Raw genomic sequence first — 25,446 nt, forward strand, 5'->3', positions numbered from 1 at the left:
CATAAACAAAAGAAACGAATGCCATCAATCTATCGAGTTGGAACAGGCATTCGGTGGGGGCATGGAGAGCAGAGTTAGAAACAGGTCTGCTTCGTCTCCTCCTCAGGGATGGAACAAGGCAATAAAGACCATGTTAGAGACACCTCCAGGTGATAACAGACCAGGACCAGCTGCAGATTCCTGTGGGGGAAGGGAGAGTCCAAGCCTGGCTTTTTTCTCAAATGTACCGTGTTTTCACTTGCATGACTTAATTGGCTTCATTCCTGTTCTGCGCCAACATGAGAACAAACCTGAGCAGAACAGGGAGCCCTCGGTCCCCCATGTGCCCAGGAGATGGCACAGTTTTGGTGCGATGACACTGTTGAGAGTTTATCTGGGCACAGATTCTGCCTTGACAGTGTTAGTGCTTGAGAAACAAACTAGAGCTGGAGATCAAAGAGAGAGGCTGACATGCTCAATAAAGATCTGGCAAGGGGAAAATTCCACTGGGATATGGACACACATGTTTGTCCTGTCCTGCCAATGGGCAATGTTCCTGCCTCCTAATGTGAATGATAAGGGCACCATCGTGTTGCCTGAGCACATTACATGAGCGATCATGCCCAACAAACAGCCTTTGGGTGTGCCATGAAAGTTGTAGCATGACCAAGAAGCCCAGGGTACAGGAGGGGGTGGGAGCCTGTGGTAATTGAACTGCAGCAACCATGAGGTGGTAAACCATGAATTTGTTCCAACTTGGAGTGTATTGGGAATGCAGATCAAAGCCTGGAGGAATGTTCCCAGAAATCACAGGAGTGGGGAAGGGGGAGGGAGCAGAATATAAAATCCACTGAACACATGAGCTTACCAAAGCAAGCCAGCCAACCCCAGCTCCCACCTTCCCCTTCCACCTGACCCTTCTCTCCCTCTTCTGTCAGTGACTTTAAATCCAGATCTTTCCCGTTCTCCAAACCGTGTCTCCAGGGTGGCAGGGCATACAGCTCAACCAAGTCTGCCTATCCTAAAAAGATACATGAGCAGACCTGGAGTAGAGCTCATGTGCTGTGGACCAGACATTCACCCCTGCAATGACAGCCCCCCATGTGCTTAGGTTACAAGGGAATGCCACTTCCGGGTCCTTCTTGGTGGGGTTTTTTGCTTTCATCTTCTCCACAGAAGGAGCAAATGAGGAGCTGCCTCGGGGGAAGTCACTCTGTCAGCATCACTTCAAATGTTACTCTTCACTTTTAAATAAAAACAAAAAAAAAGGACCATTCCCATGAATTTCCTGTGAGATCTGGCTACTGAAAACATGGCCAGAGGGTGCCTGTCTGCCAGGTTGGGAGATTTCTGGAGAGTTTGAATGAGAGGGACAGAGGGAACCATGCAGCAGGGAGATTGCCAAGTGACCATGGACAGAGGAAGGGTCAACACAAAGTGAGTCTTTTGTGTCCTGGTGTCTTACATGAACTGGCACAGTACCTAATGACATGGAAGCAGCGTCTCTTCCCAGTGGCCACTCCTGCTGGACAGGACACCCCAAAAGACCTTCCTGTGCCTGACCTACTCTTGAAGAGATGGGACAGCCATGTCACCTTGCCTGGGACACCTGGCTACCACATGCATTGTCACACAGCTCCCGTCGTGGGTGATACAACACACCTCCAAAGCCCATGTCTCCGGACCCTGTGTGCACGTCTGGGCCATGTACTCCTTTAGTGAAGTGAAACCTCAGCCTGTGTGCACAAACACAGACATGTCCCAGCCTCTTCAAGCATACAAGTACACAGAGCCCCTCTTGGACCCCAACATCACTGGCAATGTCCCTGGGATGTGGACTGAGTGAAGTGGTTGTGGCTGGTGCCTCCCTTTGTATGTGCTCCTTGGCTTAGCATGGAGTTCTGCACCTTTGGGAGAGGAGCTGGGCTGTCCTGGTAGTGGGGAGGAGGTAAAGAGAGAGAGAGAAGAGCCAGAGGTGAGGGGGGGACATGGCATGGTTTCAGTGTATCAGGGCCAAGGACAGAAGCAGCAGCAACGGGGGCGAGTGGCTGCCTCTTCTGGGGCTGTGGGATGCTTGGTGCCTCTAAATTCACCCAGGGATGGTGCCCAGTGAAACCAGGAATTTCCCATGGTGTTGTATTTCCCCTCATGTTCTGTTTTGCCCACAGTGCTGAGATGCCACGAGCTGGCTCAGCACGTGTCCCACCAGCACATGGGGCTCCCTTCCACCCTGTTCTGAGGCCAGGAGCCTCAGCCTGGGCTTCATCCAAGTACCACACTCCTCTCAGGCTAATCCTGGAAGTCCCAGATCCATTCAGGGACCTGGCAAACACTCAAACACACCCAGGAAGGTGAACACAAAGGTGCAGAGCTGCCAGGAAACAAGTCAAGAGGCACATTTAACTGTGAATACATGTAGACTGCTGCCAATGAAGGCATGGGGACAGACAGGAGCTCCAGGCAGCAGAGGACAAACAGCCCCCCAGCAGAGCAAGCACAGTGTGGAAGGACAGATGCTGGGAGCAGGGTGAGGATCCATGCAGGAACACTTCCCCTTCAGGCAAGCACTCCAGTCTCCTGGACAACTCCCTCCCATGTGGAAATCAGCAATCAAAAGGAGCAATTACCCCAAATCACAGCCCCCAAGTGACAAATAGCCCAGCCTGCCAGGCAGCTTGCATGCTGCAGAGGGGCAGGTTACAACCTGCTCGCACACATTAAAGAGACGACCCTGTGCTGTTTATGCTGTCGGAGGCCTAATTACAGGAGCAATTTTCTCCAGATTCCCAAGGGGAGATACAGGGAGGGAGAGAGCTTGAGCACCCGCACATGTCTGCTCTGCCATCGGTGCGTGTGGGTCCCCAGAGCAGCTCGGATCCCCTCCATGACCTTTGCAGAGTCCTCGCTGCCATGCACTCTGCTTCCAGCCTAGACCACACTGCTCATGCTCAACACCTGTCTCCTTCACCAATAAGATGTCTACAAAGATGTCAATGCTAAATGAATTCAAGCTTGCCAGCATCTGTGCCAAGCCTCTTATGCCTGGTTTGGACTTTCTGGGAGAGTGAAGATGAGCCTGGACACAAATGGTGTTCACTGTCTCCTTTGGGAGATGCAGTATTCCACTCCAAGTCAATCCTTACCCTGTGACTACGGAGAAGTCCATCCTTGACCTCTGTTTGATCACTTGGGGATCAGAAAGTAAAGCAGAAATGCAGTAGCAATTTGGGTTCTTAAATGGGTTGTTGAACCTGTCTTCATGATTTCAGCTGGTGAGCACTGGTACTTGGTTCACATTTGTCCTCATAGGACAAACAGGAGAAGAAGAAGAAGATTCTCCTTAGGTCAAGCCTAGACTCAAGAGTCTTGGACTTTACTCCTGGCTCCACCACAGGCTCCCACCATGGTCTCTCAGGACCACTCTCCTCATCAGTAAAAGTGATGCTAACAATAATGTAGTTTCCAAGGTCAGTGAAAAATCCAAATACCTGCTAATGTCCCAGGCTGCTGTGGGCCTTGCTAAGATTTGACCACTCTGATCAGATGATGCTGGTGAATGCTGTGGGTTTCCTTGGATAAAGCCTTTCAGCCAGTTCTGAATGTTGTCCCCTGGTCTTCATGCTGTGTCCCAAACAGCCACTCTCTCCTTTATGATGCTACTCTTCACTTTTGTCTTCCTCTCCCACCCCTCCATGTTCATCTTCTTCCCTGGCTGCATTGTCCTACCTTTGTCTTCCCTGCTACGGTTTTCTCCAGCAATAACTCATCCAAGAAACACTTCTGAGTTTTCTGTCTTAATTTTGGAAACCATATTCAGATGAGCTGGCTCTGCTGTGGCACGTACATGTTACTCCCTATCTCCAGCTCCTTCCCTCATCTCCCTTCTCAGTGGTGGTACCAAAGGTTCATGTGTTGAAAGGATCTGGACCTTAGCTGTGAACACACAGGTCAAAGCAGGGCTGGGAGTGAGGGAGTGGAAGAAAAACAGGTGCCATAGAGCTTTGGTGGATAGGATGAAGGAGAACATACAGGATGCAGACAAAAGCGATAGATAAGAGTCCATGATTTAGGGACAGTCCCCACAGGACCATGCATGAGCAGAAAGTAGCTATCCTCCTGCTCCATCGTCACTGCCAAGCTGGCTGGCATAGAGCAGGGTCTGCAGGTTGGTCAGTGTCCTTGGGCAGAGGTGTCTCAAGCAGGCAGCCTGTGCTGTAATTTCTGTGCAGCAGAGTCCTCTGAAGGTATCCAGGGAATGTCTTGAGATGCGAGCTGTCACTAGATGCTGAAAATACTGGATTCAGGTCTGGCAGGATTAATAATTATTATTTTCTTTGCCTGTTCCCCAAGTTGTAAGAGGGGATGATATTCAAACGTTGCCCAAGCACATGACCACGGCTCAGCTTGTAGGTGTTGCAGCCTCCTCCCCAGGGGGACTGTGGCATTATGCATTAATTGCTAAGCCTCTGCAGACAAGGGACTGTCATTACAAGGATGTTGACACATCACTGGCTCTTCTTTTCACTGCAGGCGCCTCTCTGGAAACCAGATCTCCAGGATCCCAGGGGAAGCTTTCTCTGGTCTCTACAGCCTGAAGATTCTGTAAGTAACTCAGAACCACCTCTGCAGAGCCACCCCCACGTACACCAGCCCCTCATGCCAGGCACTGACCATACACGGGGACTTGCAGCCATCCAGAGCGGGGTGCAGAGTTACAAGGCGGTGTGGTGTCAGTTGTTGAACCCATTCTGGCTGACATGCCCCCTAGTGAGTGGGAAGCTGTGTCCCACTCCAAGGACCACCCACCCTCCAACACTGCTTCTTCGCTTCTGCTACAGCAAGCCATGAGCAGGGCACAGCCCTTCACGCTGCCTGAGAATCTGCAGAGGTTCACAATTTGCATAAAACTCACCAAATGCCCTAATGTGGTGCCACCCAGGTGTGGTGTCCAGACCCCAAACTGGTCCCCATTTGCTCCGCTGCAGACTCTTGGGGCCAGGCTGGAGCAACCCAAAGGTCCAGATATCTGTACTCTGGCAGGCACCAGAGAAAGCTCCTGTGCTCTGCCCAGCTCAGCTGCATCTTTGCCACCAGCCTGTCCTAGCTGCAAACTTCTGCATGGCCAAGGAGGCTTCTGCAAGGCTCTGAAGTGATGTGCCCCTGGGAAGGATGGGATCCTTGCACAGCCTCACTTTAGCCTAAGCCCAGCCCAGTCACAGGGTGATGGAGACGTGCAGCTGGGTCCAGAAGCACTGCAGATATTGGGCTGTGCCTGGGAACTGCCAGCCCCTCTAAATGAAGGTCTCCTCATCCTTGTGGACAGGCCACCCACATCTGCCTGTCCCGTGGAGAAAGGACTGGGACTACCCACCCCTGCGGGAAGATCTATGTGACAAAGGTTACCACCGAATTCCTCCCCAGGGCACTTTCCTGAGGGCCAGGATGTCTCACTGCTCGTGGAGTCAGATGAATTTCTGCATCCGTGTAACAGTCTGGTGGGCTCTGTGCGGGGTGTTGAGGTAGGAGTCCCTCTTTCTCCCTTTCAGGAACCATTTTAAAAAACTCTTGCAATAAACATTTCATCCCAAAGGGGATGTTTTGAACTCAGCTGCAATATAAAGTTGTTGTAGCCGGTCCAGTTCATACAGAGCGAACAGGTACAAACCTGCTCCCGGGATTAGAGAGTATAGGGCTGTTTACTACGTCTTCTGAAGATGTAAAGTATGAATCCTGCCCTAAATCTCAGGGCTTAGAGATTTATCCATCCCCTGCATTAGGCAACAAATCAAAGGAACTGAGGAAAAACCGCAGCTCTCCCACCCAATTTCAACAAGAGGAACTTTCTACTCCACGAACGCGGGAGCTTTTAAAGCCGCTTTTGATCAATTGCTATTTGTGTCAGGCCCAGATAAGTACCAATGCAGAGCACCAGAGCGATGCCTCATGCCGGAGCCAGCACGGCCCCCGTGGGCTGCAGCAAGCAGGGGAGGGAGCAGAAGGGCTCACGGACCCCTGGAACGAAGGGTTGATGCTCACAGCGACTGGCCCATCCAGGCCCTGCCATGGGACTCTTATTTAAGGAAGTTCCTGCTTCCTAAAAGCACGGACACTGCCAGTCCTCATTTCACAGGGAGCATTTCACTTTCCAAAGACTCCGATGCTTTCCTGGCTTGTCTGCAGGGGTATGTTGGGCTGTAATGTGCTCTTGCTATAGGAGGTGCTCTGATTGCTTTCTGTAAGGATGCTGTGGGCTCCAGGGGAGTGAGGTCACTGGCAGATGCAGATGTGGGTCTCTGCACACTCCAGGAGCAGCAATCATTCACCCTCATCTATTTCTTTGTCACTGGGAGAGTGAGGCCAGCAGTGAGCAATGTGGAAAAGATAGGCTAGTCCTTGGGAATTTGCTGGAACAGGGCTAGAAATTTTGCCAGGACAGACTATTCAATTAGAGCGGAAGGGCTCTTGGCAAGGATGAGGACCCTCACCAATTTCCTCTACTGACATAAGACTGAGGAAAAGCACGAGGTGCTGAAGAAGGCAGGTGAAGGCCACCCTGTGTTTCCTTCAGCTTGTGACTCAGGTCCCTCAGGTCACTGCCACAGTGACCTCGCTGGGGCTGGCGACTCTGCAGCACCTCAGTAGGATCCGCTCCACCTCCTGGCACTGGCTTGCTGAAGAGTCAGGGGCCATCCCACCTACCCTATGTCCTCCTGTGAGTGCAGGGTGCCTTCCACAGCAACAACACAACCTTATTGGCAGCACAACACAATTCCAAAACCTCCTGTGGGGAAAGGTGATATTATTGCCATTTTACTGGCTGGAAAAACCAAGGCAGGAACTGGACTTCAAAGCAGGTTAGCCATTGCAGAGCACTCTTTTGAAACGACGTCCTCCGCCATCTGTCCTTTCTCAAAATGCTTCTCCTTTTCCCTTTTGCGGGTGATCTTCTCACCGCTTGCTCAGCGTGGACACGGGCCAAGTGCAGGGACCACAGAGCACCGCAGCCTTCCTCACTGATGCAGCCAGAGCCTGTTCCTGCAGGGTGCATGCTGCAAGGCTGGTGGGAGCCCTCTGAGATCAGTGTCACCCATGCAGGACATAGGGATGGTGGCTGCTGGGAGAGATGTGAACTGTGCCCTGGCAAGTCCATAAGCATCAGCCCTGGTTCTCTTTCTGTGCTTGTGAAAGGGGAGTGCAAGCCCAGTGATCAGTCCCATGGGTGCTCTCTGCAGTCTGCTGGGATAGGAAAGCTTGGACAGTTGGACAATTGTACAGCTGTGATGCAAGGACCAACACAACTTCTGGGGCTTCTTGTCCTACATGCAGGCTTGTATCTGCAGCAAAGGTGTGCTGGAAGGATAAAACACAGGGTCCTGCAGTCCCATGAAGTAGAAAACCAAAGTGCTATATTTAAAAACAATGAGAAGGATCAGGTGTCTGGTGGTGAATTAAAGGAACAATGAGTCAACTGAGATTACTTAAGCTGAAGAAGAGGTGAATAAAGATGGACATAAACCTTTTAGGACAAGCAGCTGCTGCAATAAGGAAGAAAACTCATGTTCTCCATATCTGAAGAGAGGATTAGCAGGATTTGGAGCAGATAGCACCAGGGATATTCAGGACAGGTGACGTCCACAGACATGGATGCACTGTCACAGGTCGACTGAGGTTTGACGGGTGACAGGCATGGCTGGGGTTGGGAATGGTTGCCCCAAAGATGACCAGCTGAAGCCTGTAGGTATTCAGGAGCTGATTCACAGCAGGATCAGAGACCTTACCTCAGTGACAGGGGTGTCCCCAAGGAGACAGGCTGGTAGCTGGGGATGGGAACCATTTTCATAATTTAATTTTAATGTGCTAGAGCCTTAGAGCTAATTGTGGTCATGTGCACGTTCACAAGTAAACTCTTGCATGCATCTTGGGCTGTCAAGGGGCTTGGTGCTTTCCCAGTCTTTCCAGAGAATTAGTTTATGTTTAAAAAAGGATGGGAAACACCCTGGGAATTCCTCCACAAACCTGCCTGTGCAGATGGTCCTCTCCCTGCCCTCAGAGTCAATCCCAGAGCTACTGGAAGCAGGACCAAATTCTTGGCTCTGCCTCCTCTGGCTGCTTCACTGCACAAAAACCACCTGGAAAGTGGCCATGAAGATAGGCCTGTGCAGAAACCATGCAGGGGTACACCCGGGGAAGCAGGTGTGTGGAGACCTGGAAGAGAGCAAGGAAAGAGCCAGGCTGCCCAGCAAAACATCGTGACACAGGGGAATATGCTGAGATTGTCATGCACCAAGCCCTGAGCCAGCCCCCAAATGCAAGGCCAAGTGTAGCCTGCTTGGTTCCCCTCAGATGAGTGCAGACTGACAGCCACAGATGCTCAGCGGTGGTAGCTGGTGCTCTGAGGTCTTCTCAACTGATGGGTACATCTTTTTGCAAAGGGACTTTGCAAGCACACCTCTCCCAAGGGCTCTGTTCTGCAGCATGGTCGATCCGCACCCTCCCCATGGAGGATGATGCTCCTGGGTCTGTTTCATTGCCAGGATTGTTAGAAATAAGCTCCGTAGGCTGATTTGTCTCCTCTGCAGGGGTACTTCCCTTGCAAAATTAACTTCTTAGTCCATGCTGTCCCAGCCTTGGTGCTTTCCAGGGTGGCAGAATACCCTGCTTAATCAGAATATCTGGAAAACTGGAAACCTCCCCATCCTTCCAGACCTCCTCATGAGCTGGATGCCTCTCACCTCTGAGTGCCCTGGTTGGAGCTCCATCAGCAGGAAGCATCCATCCCAGCTGGCCATGTGGCTGAGCTTCTGCTGCCATGGCTTTACACCACATCCCACCCTCGCACAGGTATCCCTCATTAAATGCTCTGCCACACGAGCAAGGTTGCCAGGCCCCTTGCTTTCCTGGCTGAACATGCTGCAGCAGCACTTACTGGCCAAGAAGGAATCCCACACCAAACACCACAGGGAAAGACTCCAAGTCCAACCACAGCCTGAGCCTGCCTCACCCCAAAATGTGGAGGGCAAAATGACTGGGTGCATCCTCTTGGCTGCAGACCCTGTGCCCGCAGCAGCCAGCTGGGCTGACCCACCCGCTGCTCTGCTCCTCAACAAGCCTCAACCAGCCTGCAGACCCAACGCTGCCCACAGCCCGCACAGACCGTGGCCTGAGTTCTGGCTGCCCAGCACCTGCCTGCACAGGCCTGTTGACCCAGCGCCGCCACCCACACACTGTCCACGGCTGCTCTCGATCAACAGGTAGGCTGGGGTGAGCCTGACAAGAATGGCTTTGCTCTGCACATGCCACATCTCCTGCCCAGACGGACCCTCCACAATGGCCACCCCCGTTGGTCCCTCCTTCTCTTCCTGCCCTAAACTGCAATAGCAGCATCTCCTGTGGTCCAGGACAGGTGTTGACTAGCCTCACTCGTGAACACACATCAAAAAACATTGCTAAAAAACTATGTTGCCCCAGGGTGGCAGGTTTGCAGGTGGCTTGGGACACTTCAGGAATCCACAGACAGACCCTACCTCTTCGACAGCCCCAAGCCTGTGCAGAACAGAAATGGCTTTGAGACAAAGGAAATGGTGTGGCACATCCAAGAGACGCTCCCATGGGGAGGGAAGAGGAACGTGCAGAGGTTGGAATGTCTTTAATCCCCATGCATGGGCTCCAGGCACAGTTGCCTCAAGCAATAACAGCCCTTCAACTGTGCTGACTGAGTCACTTCAGCCTCCCAAGATGGGGACATTTTATCATGCATAGGCCTGTACCTCTGAGGGCTGTAAGTCTGCTGAGACTATCTTGTGCAAGGATCCTGGTGTGATGGGACCTGGTGCCAGCATTTTTCTGGTCATTCCACAGCAGCTCCAGTTCCTTCTGCAGGTTGTGCCAACACTGCAAAGCCCCTTAGCAAGCAGCTGTGGAGAGGCTCCTCATCCGTTGTGTTTGCAGCTGTATCACAAGACAAATAAAAAACCTGCCCACAGTTCAGTTTCCATAGACCCTGCAGAGGTAACCACCACTGACACACACTGGGAGAAGGATGTCTTACACAAGCATAAAAGTGGGGCAACTCTGCTGGGAACACTGGTATTTCTCTGGACTAAGACACAGGTGTGCAATGGAGAGGCCCCTTAAGGGCCACATCCTCCCGTGGATCCCCCATCGCAGCACCAAACTCACCCCTGTCACCCTCTGCTCCAGGGTCCTGGGCCAGCCTGGACTGCAGCTCACCCTCCTGCAGCCTGCAAGCTTGCTCAAGAGCCCTGGGTGACCAACGTGCTGCTTTCCAGCCCCCCCGGCTTTCCAAAACAGTCCAGGACAGCATCAGAAGTGAGCAGCAGTGTCCTCCATTTTGTGTTGCCAGGGTTGTTTTTTTTTAATGAAGTTTTCTTTTTTCTAATTGTAGGATGTTGCAGAACAATCAGCTGAGTCGCATCCCTGCAGAGGCACTGAGAGATCTTCCAAACCTCCAATCTCTGTAAGTCATTAAAAATCAATGCTGCAAGCTGCACAGCCCCTTGGGGGCCCTGGGCTTTGCAGCACTTGAGTCATTAGTTCTTTTGTGAGGGGTGTTCTGTCCCTTCTTCCTTTTCTTTTCCAATTAAAGCAAAGATTACTGTCACTTAGCATGGAAGGGAGTGGAGGGCAGTTTTCATGGAAGGAACACTGTCTTGGTGAAGGATGTTGAAATTACAGCTCCCCATGTGTGCGTCGTGATGAAAAGACCACCAGTGCCAATGGGTGTTTCAAGGAATGCTGAAAAATATCCACCCGGGAGAGGCTCTGTCCTCCCCACTGTGAACCACAGGAGGGTAGGGACAATCAAGGGGGCACAGAGGTCACTCTGGAGATCCTCAAGTGATCCTCCCTAGGGCAACAGCAAAGTCAGGAGCAGGACCGAGGTGTCCTGGCTCCATTTGCCACATTAAGTTGTTTCCACGTCTCGTTCAAGACTCTGCAATGGCGCTATCAGTATGTGCCACCAGTCGAAGCATTTGGGATAGACTGTGTGAAAAATGAAAAGCTCCAGCAGGGAGGTTTCTGTAACAAAAAGCAAGCAGCAAAACAGTAGCATCTTCTGTGGGTGAATCCACCTCACCCACCTTGATCTTTCTATATTTACAATAATTCAGGGTAAAGCCATAAGAGACCAGTCAGGTTCCCTACAGTCACCTTTCCATGCTGCTACCTCAAGGCTGTGTCCAGGTCCTCAGAGCAAGGGGAGCAGTCTCTGGAAGCAAAAGTCTCAGAAGTGTCACACACGATGGACAACTCTCCCCTGTCTAAGCTACCTGGTTAAAGGATGGGCAGAAGGTTCCCCTCAGAAAGACCCCAATCACAGACCACCAACAGGCTGCAGTAAAATCTGCCCTTGGTATGGAGAGTACAAGAGGTAGTTATTCTCCAAAGTAGTTATTCTCTGCCTATCTCCAATATAGTTATTATCTACAGATAGTGACTTTCTGAGAGGACAGACACAAGCCAGCTCTGCACCAAGCGCTGCCTGTGCTGATAGCTTAGGCACTTGAGAGTGTGGAGGGTACATGCAGAAAATACATTCCGCTTGGTTTTGACTGGTGCTGCTGTGGCTTCTCCAAATGTCGTTATTAAACTCAGAACAAGAGCCTCCAGTATAGCACTACATTAGGGAGATATTGTTTCTTCTTTTTCAAATATCCAAGTAATTTTCCAAAAGCTTTTGAGACTCTCGTGTGCTCCTTGCCAAAAAATTAGCCAACCTGGAACAGCCATAGGTCACCCACAGCACGGTTTCCGAGCATTACTGGTCAGGCTACCTGAGACCCACTTTACTTGTGTTTCCCAGAGACTGTTTTGTTTTCCATTCAGAAAGGAAAGTGGCTTTATGGCACATCATGACAGTCCATGAGTTACCAGACTTGCACGGAACCCTTGTGGAATATTAACTATCTGCTTTGCAAGTTGGAAACACATGCTAAGCAGGCAGGACAACTGAAAAGCAGGGGGAAAATGTGAGCCAGCAGGAGTGGGGTGGAACACACAGCTGTACTAGACAGGAAGGGACTGTGTGCTGGTTATTTTCTTGCTCTTTTGGATATTTGCATTTGATGTCCACATTCGTCATTCTGGGATTCATGCATGATTTGAAGGGAAAGTATGTATCTCTAACGAACAAGCTAACATAAGAGAGGAAAAACAGAGAGATTTCTGGATACGCAAGACTTTTCTCAGGTTTACAACAGAAGCAGCCAAACTAAGTGGAAGCTGAGAACAATTGTTTTGAGCATAGCTCTACCAGTATGTCTTACCAGGCAATTCAAGGGATGAGGTGCCCAGACAAATGGGACAGAAGGGGATGCTTCTAGCCACTGTGGAACAGAGAATGTTTGGTATTTACTGCCTGCACAGCACCAGGTTAGAGCTGAAATGCTGAAAAAAATAATGTGTCAGTGGATACTCTGAAATAGGAAAGTTTGGGAAGTTTGCAGCAAGTTAGGGAGTTGAACAGCAGATCAACTCATAGTCCCATGCTCAAGGAAAGTCCAGGCAGAAAGAAACTCTTTCTTCTTGGGGGATGGTGCACAGAGAAGTAGAAGTCTCTCTGTGGCACAGAGGGGGCACAAACCCAACTCTCCAGGGTACAGTGCCCCCGGGAAAGCTTGTTCCACATTGGAGCCCTGTTGTACGGCACATGCACCCTGCATGCCCTCCCACACAGCTTTTTTTGTGAACAAAGGACTGGAAGACCAGGACCAAGGAAGGAAAAACCCTGGCCAGGTGTCACAAAGACCATGCTCACACTGTTCCCCCTGTGTGGGCCTCCCCCTGCTCATCCCTTCTGATCTGGCTAAGATAAGGATCTGTCTTCATGGAAGGACCCTTTCTCAAAGCTGCCAGGTGTGCAGGATTTTCCATGGCAGGTGTGGTGTCATCCGCAAAGGACACATTATGGTGCAGGAGCCAGCAACAGGACATTTATCTAACCTAGACGATGCATACTGGCTCTCAGAAAACTTAAGTTACTGAAGTTCCAGTCCTTCACAGGACACACAGCATGCCAAAAAAATCACTTTAGATTGAGGTAAGTTTAGGTGAGATGAGAGGGTCAGGACATTCCCCTGTGGATGATCTCCAAGAGGATGTTGCCATTGCCCTGTGTGATCCCCCCATACCTTTTCTGACCAAGGAAGATGCAGTCCTGAGTTTTGGCAATAATATTTCAAACATGTTAAGAGGGCTTCCTCCTGAAAACTCTAACACAGAGGCTGGGAAGACCGGCAAACCAGGTGGAGGTTACCAGTCATTCAACATAACTTGGTGCCAAGGGCATAGGTAGATCTAGGACATTCACTCCCCATCCCATCATGTGCTTGGCCGCCCCAGGCTGGATTACTGCATATCACCAAGTATCACTCACCAAGGACTTCACGTGGTTTGAGCAACTCCTCCTCCAGAGAGTGGCATCCACTACGGGGGCTCAACGTTCCCAGCCAGAGGTGTTCATGATTCACTCTGCCCCACGGATTCCAGCCAGCCTGAGGAGGCAAGTGTCAAACCCACTCAAATACCCCATCCACATCAGACGCACCTGTCCTTACAAACACCCCTCATCACAGGTCCTCTGAAGCTGCAGCCATGCCCGTGGGGCCAGAATCAGACCTGCCCTGCTCCCTGTCAGCTACGGGATGTGGAGGCACCACTGTGCAGCCCAGGCTGTCAGGAAGGAGAGCTTGGTGGGGATCGCTAGGTGAATACAAAGAGAAGTTTGGATTTCAAAATAAGAGAGTACAAAACTCTGGAGATGGAACCTCCTACCAAGTGTGAGGGAGCTGTTTCCCAGCAGGCTTGCTTAATCTGGGAAGCATGTTGGGAAGCCCAGTGGGGAGGATTAGAGAGAACACGCACACCTGATGGCAACGCTCTGAGCCCTGCAAGAGGTGCCAAGGCTTTACGTAATGCTCTGATCCAGTTGTGATCCCCTGGCAGAGTATCTGGTTACCGGTGGTTTGTAGGTGCAGTAACAACATACCATGTGTATTCTGGAAGAGTCGTGTGTCAGTCTAATTAACGACTTTGTGGTTTGTGAGCACTTACCTAAAGCAGATGGGCACTGTGTCTGTTCCTCTGCCAGGCAGAAGGAGTCCAAGGCATTTCAAAGTGAGCAGGTGCTATAAATTATAATTACCAGGCTTGCAGGGGTAGAGAAAGCAAAGAGAAAAGAAACCTGATGGATTAAGAGATCAAGATAAACTCTTGGTTTTTCTTTTTCAAATACTTATGGAAAGTGATGAGAATGGCTCGCTCTTTTTGGATTTTCTCGCAGATCAGCACTTTGGGAAGGTGCTTAGTGTGTGTCTGGCTCGTCTGGGTGGGTGTTGCTCATAGTAATTTGGAGGGGGAAGGTGGAATTATTGCAAGAAGAAGAGTGTCACAGCTTGATAGCATTTTTGCTGAAGCAAAGGGGCCCAGAAAAAAAAAAACGTGTCTGTGTCTCCATCTGGTTTTGTCTCTTGGTGACTCCTCCTGTGTGCAGCGTGTCAGGGAAGCAACGGCAGATAAGCAAGAGACCTTCCCTTCATGTCAGCATCTGTCAGACACCCCAAGCAAACCATTTGCCTGGTGGCTAATAGACCGTGCACACAGTTAGCCATCTCCGCTGCAACCACATGCAGGTGGTGGACAACAGCTCAATAGGTCCCATTCACAGAATCACAGAATCCCAGAGTGCCAGGGGTCGGAAGGGCCCTGGAAAGCTCATCCAGTGCAATCCCCCCATGGAGCAGGAACACCCAGATGAGGTTACACAGGAAGGTGTCCAGGCGGGTTGGAATGTCTGCACAGGAGGAGACTCCACAACCCCCTGGGCAGCCTGGGCCAGGCTCTGCCACCCTCACCGGGAAGAAGTTTCTTCTCTGACTTAAGTGGAACCTCTTGTGTTCCAGTTTGAACCCATTGCCCCTTGTCCTATCACTGGTTGTCACCGAGAAGAGCCTGGCTCCATCCTCCTGACACTCACCCTTTATATATCTGTAAACACTAATGAGGTCACCCCTCAGTCTCCTCTTCTCCAAGCTAAAGAGACCCAGCTCCCTCAGCCTTTCCTCATCAGCACTGGTCCTGGTCCATCACCATCCCATTTCAGATGCTCATACGACAGCCATGTCTGTCCTCTTCACACCTGTCCTGCAGAAGGATTTGATGCCTTCATAAGCTGATGGGATGCAACCTGGAGGACAAACTGTCATAAACATTGTTCTTAAATACACTGCAAGCATTTTCATGTTTTCTACAAATATCATTTCCCATTGTATTCTGATTTCACTCCATCTTTACTTGACTCATAACCTCTTAGTGCTAAATCAGCCTGACATGTACACTGCCTGAATACAGGTTAATTTTACTTCTAACTAAAATAAACCAGTTCCTCCAACCCACTGGTTTGCCAGTTCTCTGGTATCTTTAGCAGGAACCTTTTGGAGTCTTATGGAAATGCAATAAAGACTACTTCTTTCCCTGTCCCTCAAGGCAAGTAATTATTTTTATACATATGGCCGGAGATTAAAATGCAAAGAATGACTTATAGCAATTTGAGAACATGTGGACTTTGATGTAGACAAAGCAGGAAAGCTCTTCCCACCTGATCAGATTCTCACAAGCATATAAATTCTTATGACAGAAGGAAGTAAAAAAATACTTCGGAATCAGAAGGGCCTGAAGAACTCAGTCAATTCATTCCTCACTTCACTTCTTTGATCTATTTGAGATTTGACAGTGTGCTGTTAACAGCAATATTCTTCTCTATAAATCACATGTGATGCGGTAAGGTTTAAGAAAGGTGTTGTTCCCATTGGGTGCTTAGAGGATAAAAGCTACAGCAAAACCAGAAATCTATAGAGCCAGCATCACATATCAGTGACTTACGATCTGTTGGCATAGGAGCTGTCTTGTGGCCAGACCACCTCAGTCCTGTAACGTGATTTATAGGCTGCAGAGTCTTTCTGGCGCCCAGTGAAAAAGAGGTCAGAGAAGAGCGGTGGGGTACTTCTTAACATCAAACCTGAAGACAGACTGAAACAAAGCACCCACGAGCACTTTCTTGGTGATTGCTGCTGCTGAGAGCACAGGACCTTGAATTTCACCTGTCATTGACCACAGCACAGTGTGCTAAAGATGTTCCGTCCACCCTAGAGGACACTTGCTGCTCAATATTTTCCCGCCCCATCTCTGAAATCCCCTCTTTCTCCTGAGTACCTCTTCTCATCATCCAGCTCTGGAGATGGGCACAGCTAAGTCAGCAGAGTTTTATCCCCATCTGGTCTCCATTTTGGCAGTTTTAAGTGCTTAATGGTATTTCTACAAAGAGGAAGGTCTAGGAAGGGTCAAGAGCAGAGGTCTACCACATCCAAGTGAACACTACGGACAGGCATGTCACCCATCTGGGGGTCCTGCAGGTAACTTTCATGCAGTGATTCAGCCATGATGTGGGGGGTCCTTGCTCAAGTTTGGCTGCTGTTAGTATTCCTCTCTGGCTCCACGTGCTGTGGTCCTTCCTCCCAGGAGTAGTGTGCCCAGTCTGAGCTTCACCTGAAAATGGCATGGTGGCCCTTGTTGCTTCAGTGCACAGATAGTGAGGAAATGTTGTAGTTTCTTTCGTTGGCTTCAGGTGGGCTGATGTCCCAGGAAGGGACTGGACCAACCACCTCTGTGGGAACATCTCATCTAGTTCAGGAATGATAAGCCAAATTCAGAGGAGTTACTACTTTTTGGCATAGACTTTGAGCAGACAAGGTTCTTCTGGTTCCGTGTACCACAGTCTGTCATCCCACCTGCTGCTTGCCAGCTCTTTTCTCCACTTCACCCAGTGCGTGACCAGCCTGAGCTGTCTCTGCACACTGTGCTTGTCACCAGGACTGGCAGCAACGGCTTGGCAATATCAGACCAGGTTTGAGAAGAAAAAGCTGAATTAAAATACAAATCCAGTTCAAGACTCAGATTTTGGAGTTTCTCCCCTGCTTACACTGACCTGATCCAAATCCTTGATCTGGGTTTAAGCATATCCCAGACTCAGAAACAAAATGCATAGCTGGACCTTATTTCTTACTCTATCAGCTGTCTCTGCCACTTGGCTTGTCTCCCCATCTTGTTTATGGAGTGTCCCACAGCACCTTTCCAGAGCACTTGCATTTTTACTGCAATTATAAGACATTTTCAAAGGCCATTGGCAAATCTACTTGGCACAAAGTGCATCACAAAACGCGATGCAAAATCTGTGGCTTCGTCATCGTGTTCTCAGTAGGACCCAATGAGCAGATTCACTGCCTCTCATTTGTAGCCCTCAAAGAACAGCAGCAGGATCAGCCACGCTGGCATCTGGAATCACAACAGAGCAGCCTGGGCCAGGTTTGTAGTTGGGAAGTCGAGCGTCTGGGACCAGGAGGCTGGTGTCTTCGTGCTTCTGCTATGGCTGGAGTGCTGGATCCTTCCCTGGTGGTGGGAGATCCTAAGATACCACTACGAAGGAAATAAAATCCTTCTGAGTCATCCTCCACAGCCTCGCTACACAACCTTCCTTCCCTTCAGGTAAACTGCTGTGCCCACGTCTCCCTCGGGCAGACCAGGTGGATTTGTCTCCTCTGACCGTAGCTGTCTAGATATTACTCATCTAAGCTCAACATCAGTGGAAAATGATCAGCATCTCCAGAGGGTGAATAATCCCTGTTATCTCAGAGCCCTGTCTGGGGGGATGAATCACCCTCTGGAGGATTTGGATTTTCATTCCCCTCTCCCCACCCCACACTTTTATCTGGCAAAAACAGATCACTAAGCTAAGACACATCGTCAGAGCATGGGTACCAAAGCAGAGCTGAGCATCTCTCCTCCCCCATGGCCCCATGCACCAGACCCAGCACACATTTGTGGAACCCCCAGAGAAAGCTATCAGAGGAGATCATCTTGCCGAAAAATGCAAGTGCAAGGAGCAGCTTACCCATTAACCAGAGAGGAACTCCTCTGCACTACAGAGTTGGAGGGATTTGAATTTGTAACCATTGCTCTGGAGGCAAATCAGAAATGAGAAAGACTCCTGGCATGGGTATTGGGTACATCAGACATGGGTTTTTCCTGGCAGTGGGAGGAACTCCACTGGTCAGATTGGAACCTTTTCTGCTTAGGAGTAAAAAGGCATGAAATGCAATGTGGTTATCCCACTACAATGAGCTCAATAGCTTTTTTTGAAGGGAAGATTTAGAGACCACACACAAGCTGTTGAATGTATCATTCTCCAGGAACAATTCTCTTTAGCAGTGACCCAAAAAATCTCTGCCTGCATTCATTAATCCCTGGCTTTGAGCAAGAAGATGTTGTGAAGTTTATTTTAAGGAAAAGTCCATACGGCTTGTGCTTGTGAGTGTTCATCCTGTGAAGAATCCCTGGATTCATATCCCAGAAAGACAAAGAGTGCTATGTTGTTTAACAGGCTAACAGCTAAAAGTTTAGCAAACTTCAGGCACTCTAACTTATTTTATTGTGTGGCAAAGCTGGAAAATAGTATAGAAAAAGAGGTGTCTGCATAAACTGCTATCTCCTCTCAAGAATGGTGTCAGCAGATGTAGAAACTCTGTCCCTGACTGCACTGGGTGCCTTACCTGTGTATACAGTGTTTAAAAAGCAGAAGTTTCATCTCTCCATAGCATTCTTTCCTGGGATATGTAGAGACCAGGCTCTTCAGCTGCCAGTGATCTTGAGTTGGGCCATCATGTTCCTTATGATCACCTGAGTCCGTTTCCCCTCTTGAGATTTCAGTTTCTAATGATCCCATTGACTGAGCTTGCAGTTGGTGTCTGTTGGAAGGCGTGATGATGGGTGACATCCTTGCCATGCCCCAGCACCTCTGGGATACACCGGTTGTGCTCCCAGGTGATCACAGCATAGGTTGGGTGGTTTGAGCTGTCCTTCTCTAGCAGCTTGGCAGAGGTTATACCTACATGGCCATGCCCATCATGTACTGTAGTGACCTCCAAACTTTTCTATATTGACTGTTAGCAATCCAGTGTGACAACCAGGAGCTCCATTTGGATAAGCATTCAAGAGGTAATTCACACCAAGCTGAAAATGGTGGTCTCTTGTCTATCTATATTGCTCCTAGCTGTCTCTGCCCATACTGCTACGACTGCAGTACCAACCTTTCAAGAAGAAAACGCCCCTCAAAAGACACTCCAACAAACACAGAAACTTGATTCCATCTTTATACCCCTCTCATGTGCACTGTCAGTTCCCATCTCAAGCTCTAATAGCTTTCAGGAAGAGACACATGCTATTTTGCCTGCCCTCCCACTGCCTAAAACATTGTAGACACTAAAGAAATTATAATCACAGCTCACATGCACAGTCCACACACACACTCTTGCATATGAGTTATGTAGTAACTTCCAATGTGCTTTCCATTGACCTTTATTATGGGGACTCATGAACCTTAACTCACTTGCTTATACACATAAGCATCCAGGACATGCCACGTTTCCCCAGTGACGACTCAATAGAGAAGATGGGCAATGGGTCCCAGATGTTACACACAGTAGATACAGCCGCACAGCAGGGAAGATGGGTCCCAGATGTTACACACAGTAGATGTGGCACTGCAAAAGATGGGTCCCAGATGTTACGTACACCGAATGTGTAAGCACTCCTGATGAATCACAGAGAAGCTTCAGGTAAACTGGAGATAGGAAGGCAAGCAAGAAATGAGCAACATATTTTAACTGGCACCCAATCTATGCACATTTATTCTCTTTGCAAGACACATTAGACTGCTCTCATCTTTAACTGCCTCTTTCATAACCCTGTTCTTCCCGCAGCAAGGCAGATTTGAGCACCAGCAATCTAGTGAGACTCAGGGACGAAAAGCACAGAACTGCCTCACCTGATGAGGTAAGGCACAGGATTCACTAGCTGTGTTGTTAGGAGAAACAGCAAGTTAATTTTCAGTCAAATGATGTAATACACATAAACAAAATTTAGGAGCAGCATGGGCCAGCCCTGTGCATGACAGGCCATGTCAGCCATGATATCTTTGGCAGGAGCTCAGTGTCGTGATCTGCGAGGTCCCTGCTAGGCCAGGTTGTAGATGGTTCTAGAGCCATCTGCAGCACCAATTGCTCTGGAAGAGACGCAGCTCCCGTCACAGCCCCTTGCAGTGCAGGGCAGAGCTGCTGTTCTCTTCATACAGAGGAAGAAGGACGCAAAGAAAAGCCAAAGGACTTGTCCAGGGTCACAGTGAGCCCAGGGCAGAGCAGGAGCACTGGGCTCCTCAGCTGCCAGGCAGAGTAGAAGAGTTTTCCGGTGCCCTGCAGCTGTGGTGTGGCTCAAAAACTCCTGTGCCCAGCCCATGGAGGAGCCCCCCAGCCAGAGTGGCAGCTCTGGGGGCTCGTGGCTGCCGTGCTGTTGGAAACAAGCTGGTAACTTGTGGAGGTGCCAAGCCCAGAGGGTCTCAGGCCCTGGCGAGATGGAGAGCTGTTATGCACTCCTCTCCAGAACGTGATCTGGCCAGCTGCGGGTCATTGTTCAGTGAGAAGTGATCATCAAGGCTCAGAGCTCTCAGCAAAGGCCAGTGCTTCTCTGCTTCTCCCCAGTACAGCCTATGGGCTACAAGGGTGAGGGTTATTTAATTCCTAAAACAAATCTGTCTGCAATGGAAGGTCACGGGGATCTTCTGGGTCCTCACCCTGCACAAGGACATACCCAAACACACCAGGATAACGTTCAGCACCTCAACAGGAGGAAACACCCACCCAAGTGTCCATCAAAACAAAATAACTACCTGTCCAGCAATGATTGTCTGAGTCAAGCACCACAGAATGGACATGTGGAGCCCTATCTCCATGTCAGCTCACAAATGGAGAGTGGATGGAGCAAGGCAGATGTGAACCCGGCTGTTACACCCCTGCAGGTCCCCACTGCCAGACAGGGACCTTGTGATGCATCTGGTCTGGCCCTGGTCCCTGTGCCTTCAAGGTGTGAGATGGATTTTATGTCCCAGTACATGGTTGGCCCCGGGGATCTCTTGGGGTGCCATGATCTGTTCAGACCCTCTCTCCCCAGAGACCGGTGTGTCCTGTCCCTTCTGTCCCCAAAAGCTGCTCTCCTTTCTCCACTCTGCTTAGCGTCTGGCTGCACCTTCTCCATTTCCTGTGCATGGTGCATGGGCAGGGGGACAATGCCGAGCACCCCGGGATAGGGCTGGTCGGGCAGTCAGCACCACGGTGCAGTGCAGCTGCCCAACTGTCAGCAGTTTCTATAGCTACACGGGGATCTTGGCAATCCTTCTTGCACAGTTCTGACCTGAGGGATTTTGGAGATGTCTGCAACTAGGAATAACAAAGCCCTCTTGTCTGTACTGAAGGCGCTTTGTGTGGAGTCTAGGTATAGCTCTGATTTCATTTCCTGAGCATCCCTTGTGGAGGGCTTCCCAGAGGTACGTGTCCCATTAAGTCAGGAGTGAAGACTCACTGCAGTCCAAACACAACCCTGCAGACTTTTCCACCTGGGTCCTGCTCCACAGCCTACAGACTGGGAACACATTTGCATCTTGACCCTTCATTCACTGCCTGGGATGGTTTTCACAGCAGTTCTTAGTCTGGGAATGGAGTTAGGGAATTCTTGTGAGTCTTGTTTGAGGGCTGGGAGCTCTTCTGTGTCAGGAGCAGAGAGACCAGGTATTGGAGCAGGCGTCCCTGGAGCCTTCTCTTCTCCAGGCTGAACACCCCAACTCTCTCAGCCTGTCCTCATAGGAGAGCTGTTCCATCCCTCTGATCATTTCTGTGGCTTCCTCTGGACCTGCTCCAACAGGTCCGTTCACTGTATCTGCAGTACATTATGACCACAAGGAGATGATAGGCAGAAACTGAACTCAGTTTCCCACCTTCCAAGTCCACACTGCCATCCTCAGCTGTCTTTCTTCTGTGACATTTGGTATCAGTTGATGGAAGAAGCCCTTGCTCCTCACCTGGGTTATTTGGGAAGGCTCAGGGACACAGAACCTCCTGTCTCTGTGTGTCCAGGTGACACCAGGTGCTGTACGTGGCAGAAGGAGCAGCACACACGGAGCTGCCTTGCAGGGGAGTGTGGCAGAGAGGGACAGATGCCTTCAAGAGGGTGTTTTGCCGGGCTCTGGAGCCATCCTCCCTCTCTCAGCTCCTTGCACAGCGAGTTCCCCGGGAGCTCACAAGCCAGGTACTGACTCAGTGCGTCTGGGAGCTTTGCCTGAGAAAGGAGCCGAGGTGTTGGCCCCAGTCATTAGTAAGTTATCGGAGAAGTTTAGCTGCAGTGACATCATCTCCTCCTTGTGTTACTACAAGGAACTTAGATCCTATTATGTGATAGGAGGTAACTCAGTCGAGCCTTTCAAGATAAACTCAGACAGGAAGAGAGACATGATTGCCTGAAGGCACCAATTAGACGTTTCTGGTGAGATCAGCTCTGTTCAGCCAACACACACGCATGCTGGGGCCAGGGAAGACAGCAAGCACCTCAGTCCCCAATAAAGGGGTGGTCTCGCTGAGGGGTGGGCAACCAGCTCCTCCTCCCACTGCTGCTGGGCCAGCCCTTACTCCATGGAGGGCCACAGCTCTCTCCAGACTGTCCATTCTTCACACCCTATATTCTGCTGCTGACATAATGAAGATGCAGAGGAGCTTCCCAGTTTGTAGAGAACAGCCCAATACCACCCAATGCTGCATATGATCTTTGGTGGCAAGCATTCTGCAATTTTATCACTGGAAATAATAGCCCAATATATCTAAAAAAAAAGTGCTGGGAGGATGGATTGGAGCTTGAGGACCCAATGTCCTGTTGTGAGGGGATGTGGGCAGTGGAAGAACGTCACAGTCTATACTGCAGAGTGGTTACTGCACATGGCTTGTCTAAGGCATCCAGACAGCAGCCATTATTGGCTCTACTGTGTGCAAGGAAGGAAGAACAGCAACAAAAGTCAGGATGTCTCCTGACAGCAGGGCATCATGCACTTTATTGGTTTCCAGGCTGCAGCTTCCCCTGTAAACGCTCCACAGACAGAAGAAACTGAAAAGATATGGGCAAAGCTGTTTCTGCCAGTCGTAGCCTGAGATTCACAGCACATCTGTTAGGGAACAGAGAGACTGTCTGTGATTATCCACTGCTGCACACTTCTGCCAGTCATGTTACCAACAGCAGGATGCATGTGCTTACAGATGTCTTGGAATACACTTGTACATCCTCTGAAGTGCTCTAGAAGCAGTTCTTGGAACCAGACAGTTCTTAGAAACTGCTGGGTCTGTGGCACAGGAAACAGAGATCTCAGATTATAGCTCAACCTGTGTAGAGTTAATACAAAGTTTGTGACCACCCCCTGGACCTCCTGAATTGGCTGCACTGGTTGCTCTGGCTGATCTTCTGCACACGGGAAGGAGGAATCTCCCACTAGTGAGGTTTTCTCTTTAGAAAAGGATTTCCCTACATGTTTCTTTCCTTCTAGGAATGTTTTTGATCCTAGCGTCACCTCTGAACTGTTCCTGGCAAGAAGGCAGGCAATTCCTCCTCAAGCCTCTATCAAATGCAGACTATGCTCAAAGCAATGAAGTGGCTCTTGACACTGCACCCACACGAAGTCTGTCCTGCCCAAGAAAAGGCTCCCCTTTCCGCACCCCATGCAAGTTATTTTGGTCCCCCAGAGCCAACAGCAGCAAAATTACCAGCTGGTGGGGCTCAGACGTACTTGCATTTGGTGCTGACCTGCTTCTCTCACCACGGCTCAGCACAGACGTGATCATCTGCTCAGGGAACAAAGATGACATAGGTAATATCTCAGAACAAAAGCCAAAGGACTTTTGATGTTCTTACTAGGCAGCTCCCCCTCCAGCCCCTAAAACAGAAAAAGGAGTAAAATATGAGGTGATTCCAGGCACTTGTAGGACTTTCGGCTAAGTGTGATGTTGAAGTCATGTAAATGCCCCATAACTATCAGCAGTAGATGCAGATCTAAAGCCAGAAGCTGAGACGTTCAAGCAGCCGTTGATTTTCACGTGCCATTTTTCTTCAATGTCCTTTTGCCTGCAACAGACAGGACAATGCTCTACAGCACTTTGCTGGAGCCTGTGAAGTCACTTGGAAATCTTGTCCATGCAGACATCTGGAGACCACTGTGTGTCTCATCCCTCCAGACCTACAGCACTGCTCAACAGCAGGCGGGACACCAAGTCCCACTTCTAAGCCATCCAGCAGCTCTGTGAAAGAGGCATCTTCCTCTGTAAGCAAGAAATGGGTTAATGCTTGGAAGGAAAACCAACTGTGTGTTTTGGTGAAATAAAGATTAAAACATCTCCATGGAAGGTGAGGAGCCAGCCCCAGCCTGCGCTGTCCTATTTACCCACTAATCGGCCCAATTATCTTAGGTATAAATCATAACACAAAACACTTACAGAGCCAGAGTCACACACCGAAGAAAGGAGAGAACTGTTGGGTTGGTTTTTGTTTAGTATAATTGATATAATTACTAACAACTCTGTGCCAAGAACTTCAGCTTTTTTTCCTTCCAGAAGAGAGTGGAGTGCTGTCTGAAAGCCATAGCAATTAGCAATTCCCACATGCACAGCTTTTATTAGAAAGAATGCTCCTCTATTCCAGAAAGAGCCAGCAGCTCCCTGAGGAGCAATTAAACACCCTGGAGAGCTTTTGGTACCAGGAATGCAGCCATCACTTAGTCCATGGTTCCTGTTCCCTCATCGATGCTGCAAGGGCACATAAGGAATTATCCTGCCCAACATTTCCCTCTGCCTAATTTTAATTCCACGAGCTCCAGACAGTTGCATCTTGCTGTGCTATGGTCCAAGCAGGCTACTGTTCCTGAGGTTGCTCAGGCCCTTGTCCAGCTCATTGCAATCAGCAGAAATTCTCCCTTTCACTCCACCGAGGAATCTGGCCGGGGTCTGATTTTCACATTCTGGAGCAGTTTGAGGCAGCACTTATGTGGATGGAGCTCACCAGCGTTCCCCAAGCACGTTGTTCTCCAGATGATGTCTCCTGGACAGTGGCCTTACTCATCACAACACGGAAATTGCCAGCAGGCAGCCCCGTGGAGGTGAAGAGACAGAAGACGCGGGGTTCATTTTAGCCTTGCAGAGGTGACCTCTCGTTGACGGCGTGGTGTGGAGACATGGAGCAGAGCCTGGAGCTGCAGCACATCCAAAGCTGGTGGCCATCCAGGAGCATTAACAAACTCCTTAGACGAATCTCAGTTATTGTCCCTGTACTAACCACGGGGATCCACAAAGACAGAAAAGTGTCTGAGTACCTCCAAAAGCACAACCAAGGAACCATGCTGCCTCACTGGCACTCCTCTCATACCTATGGACCATGGATGGAACAAAGTGTCTTCCTGGACCATATGCTGAATGGCCATGGAGTAAATCCAGGCACAACAATGGTTTCCCCAAGACCTGGGGCACTGTCACGCTGCAG

The 25,446-nt window shown here is 49.9% G+C and overlaps 1 protein-coding gene across 3 annotated transcripts in view; it reads left to right on the forward strand.

Moving 5' to 3' along the window:
* The window catches only part of LGR6 (leucine rich repeat containing G protein-coupled receptor 6), a 113,322-nt gene that overhangs the window by 45,709 nt on the left and 42,167 nt on the right, over positions 1-25,446 (forward strand). For all 3 annotated transcript variants that reach the window (XM_065038248.1, XM_065038247.1, XM_005505349.3), the window contains 2 exons: positions 4,510-4,581; positions 10,385-10,456. In XM_065038248.1, coding sequence (XP_064894320.1) covers positions 4,510-4,581; positions 10,385-10,456 — 144 coding nt within the window. The remainder of the gene's footprint in view (positions 1-4,509; positions 4,582-10,384; positions 10,457-25,446) is intronic.

Source organism: Columba livia, chromosome 22, assembly GCF_036013475.1.
Source record: "Columba livia isolate bColLiv1 breed racing homer chromosome 22, bColLiv1.pat.W.v2, whole genome shotgun sequence".
NCBI lineage: Eukaryota > Metazoa > Chordata > Aves > Columbiformes > Columbidae > Columba > Columba livia.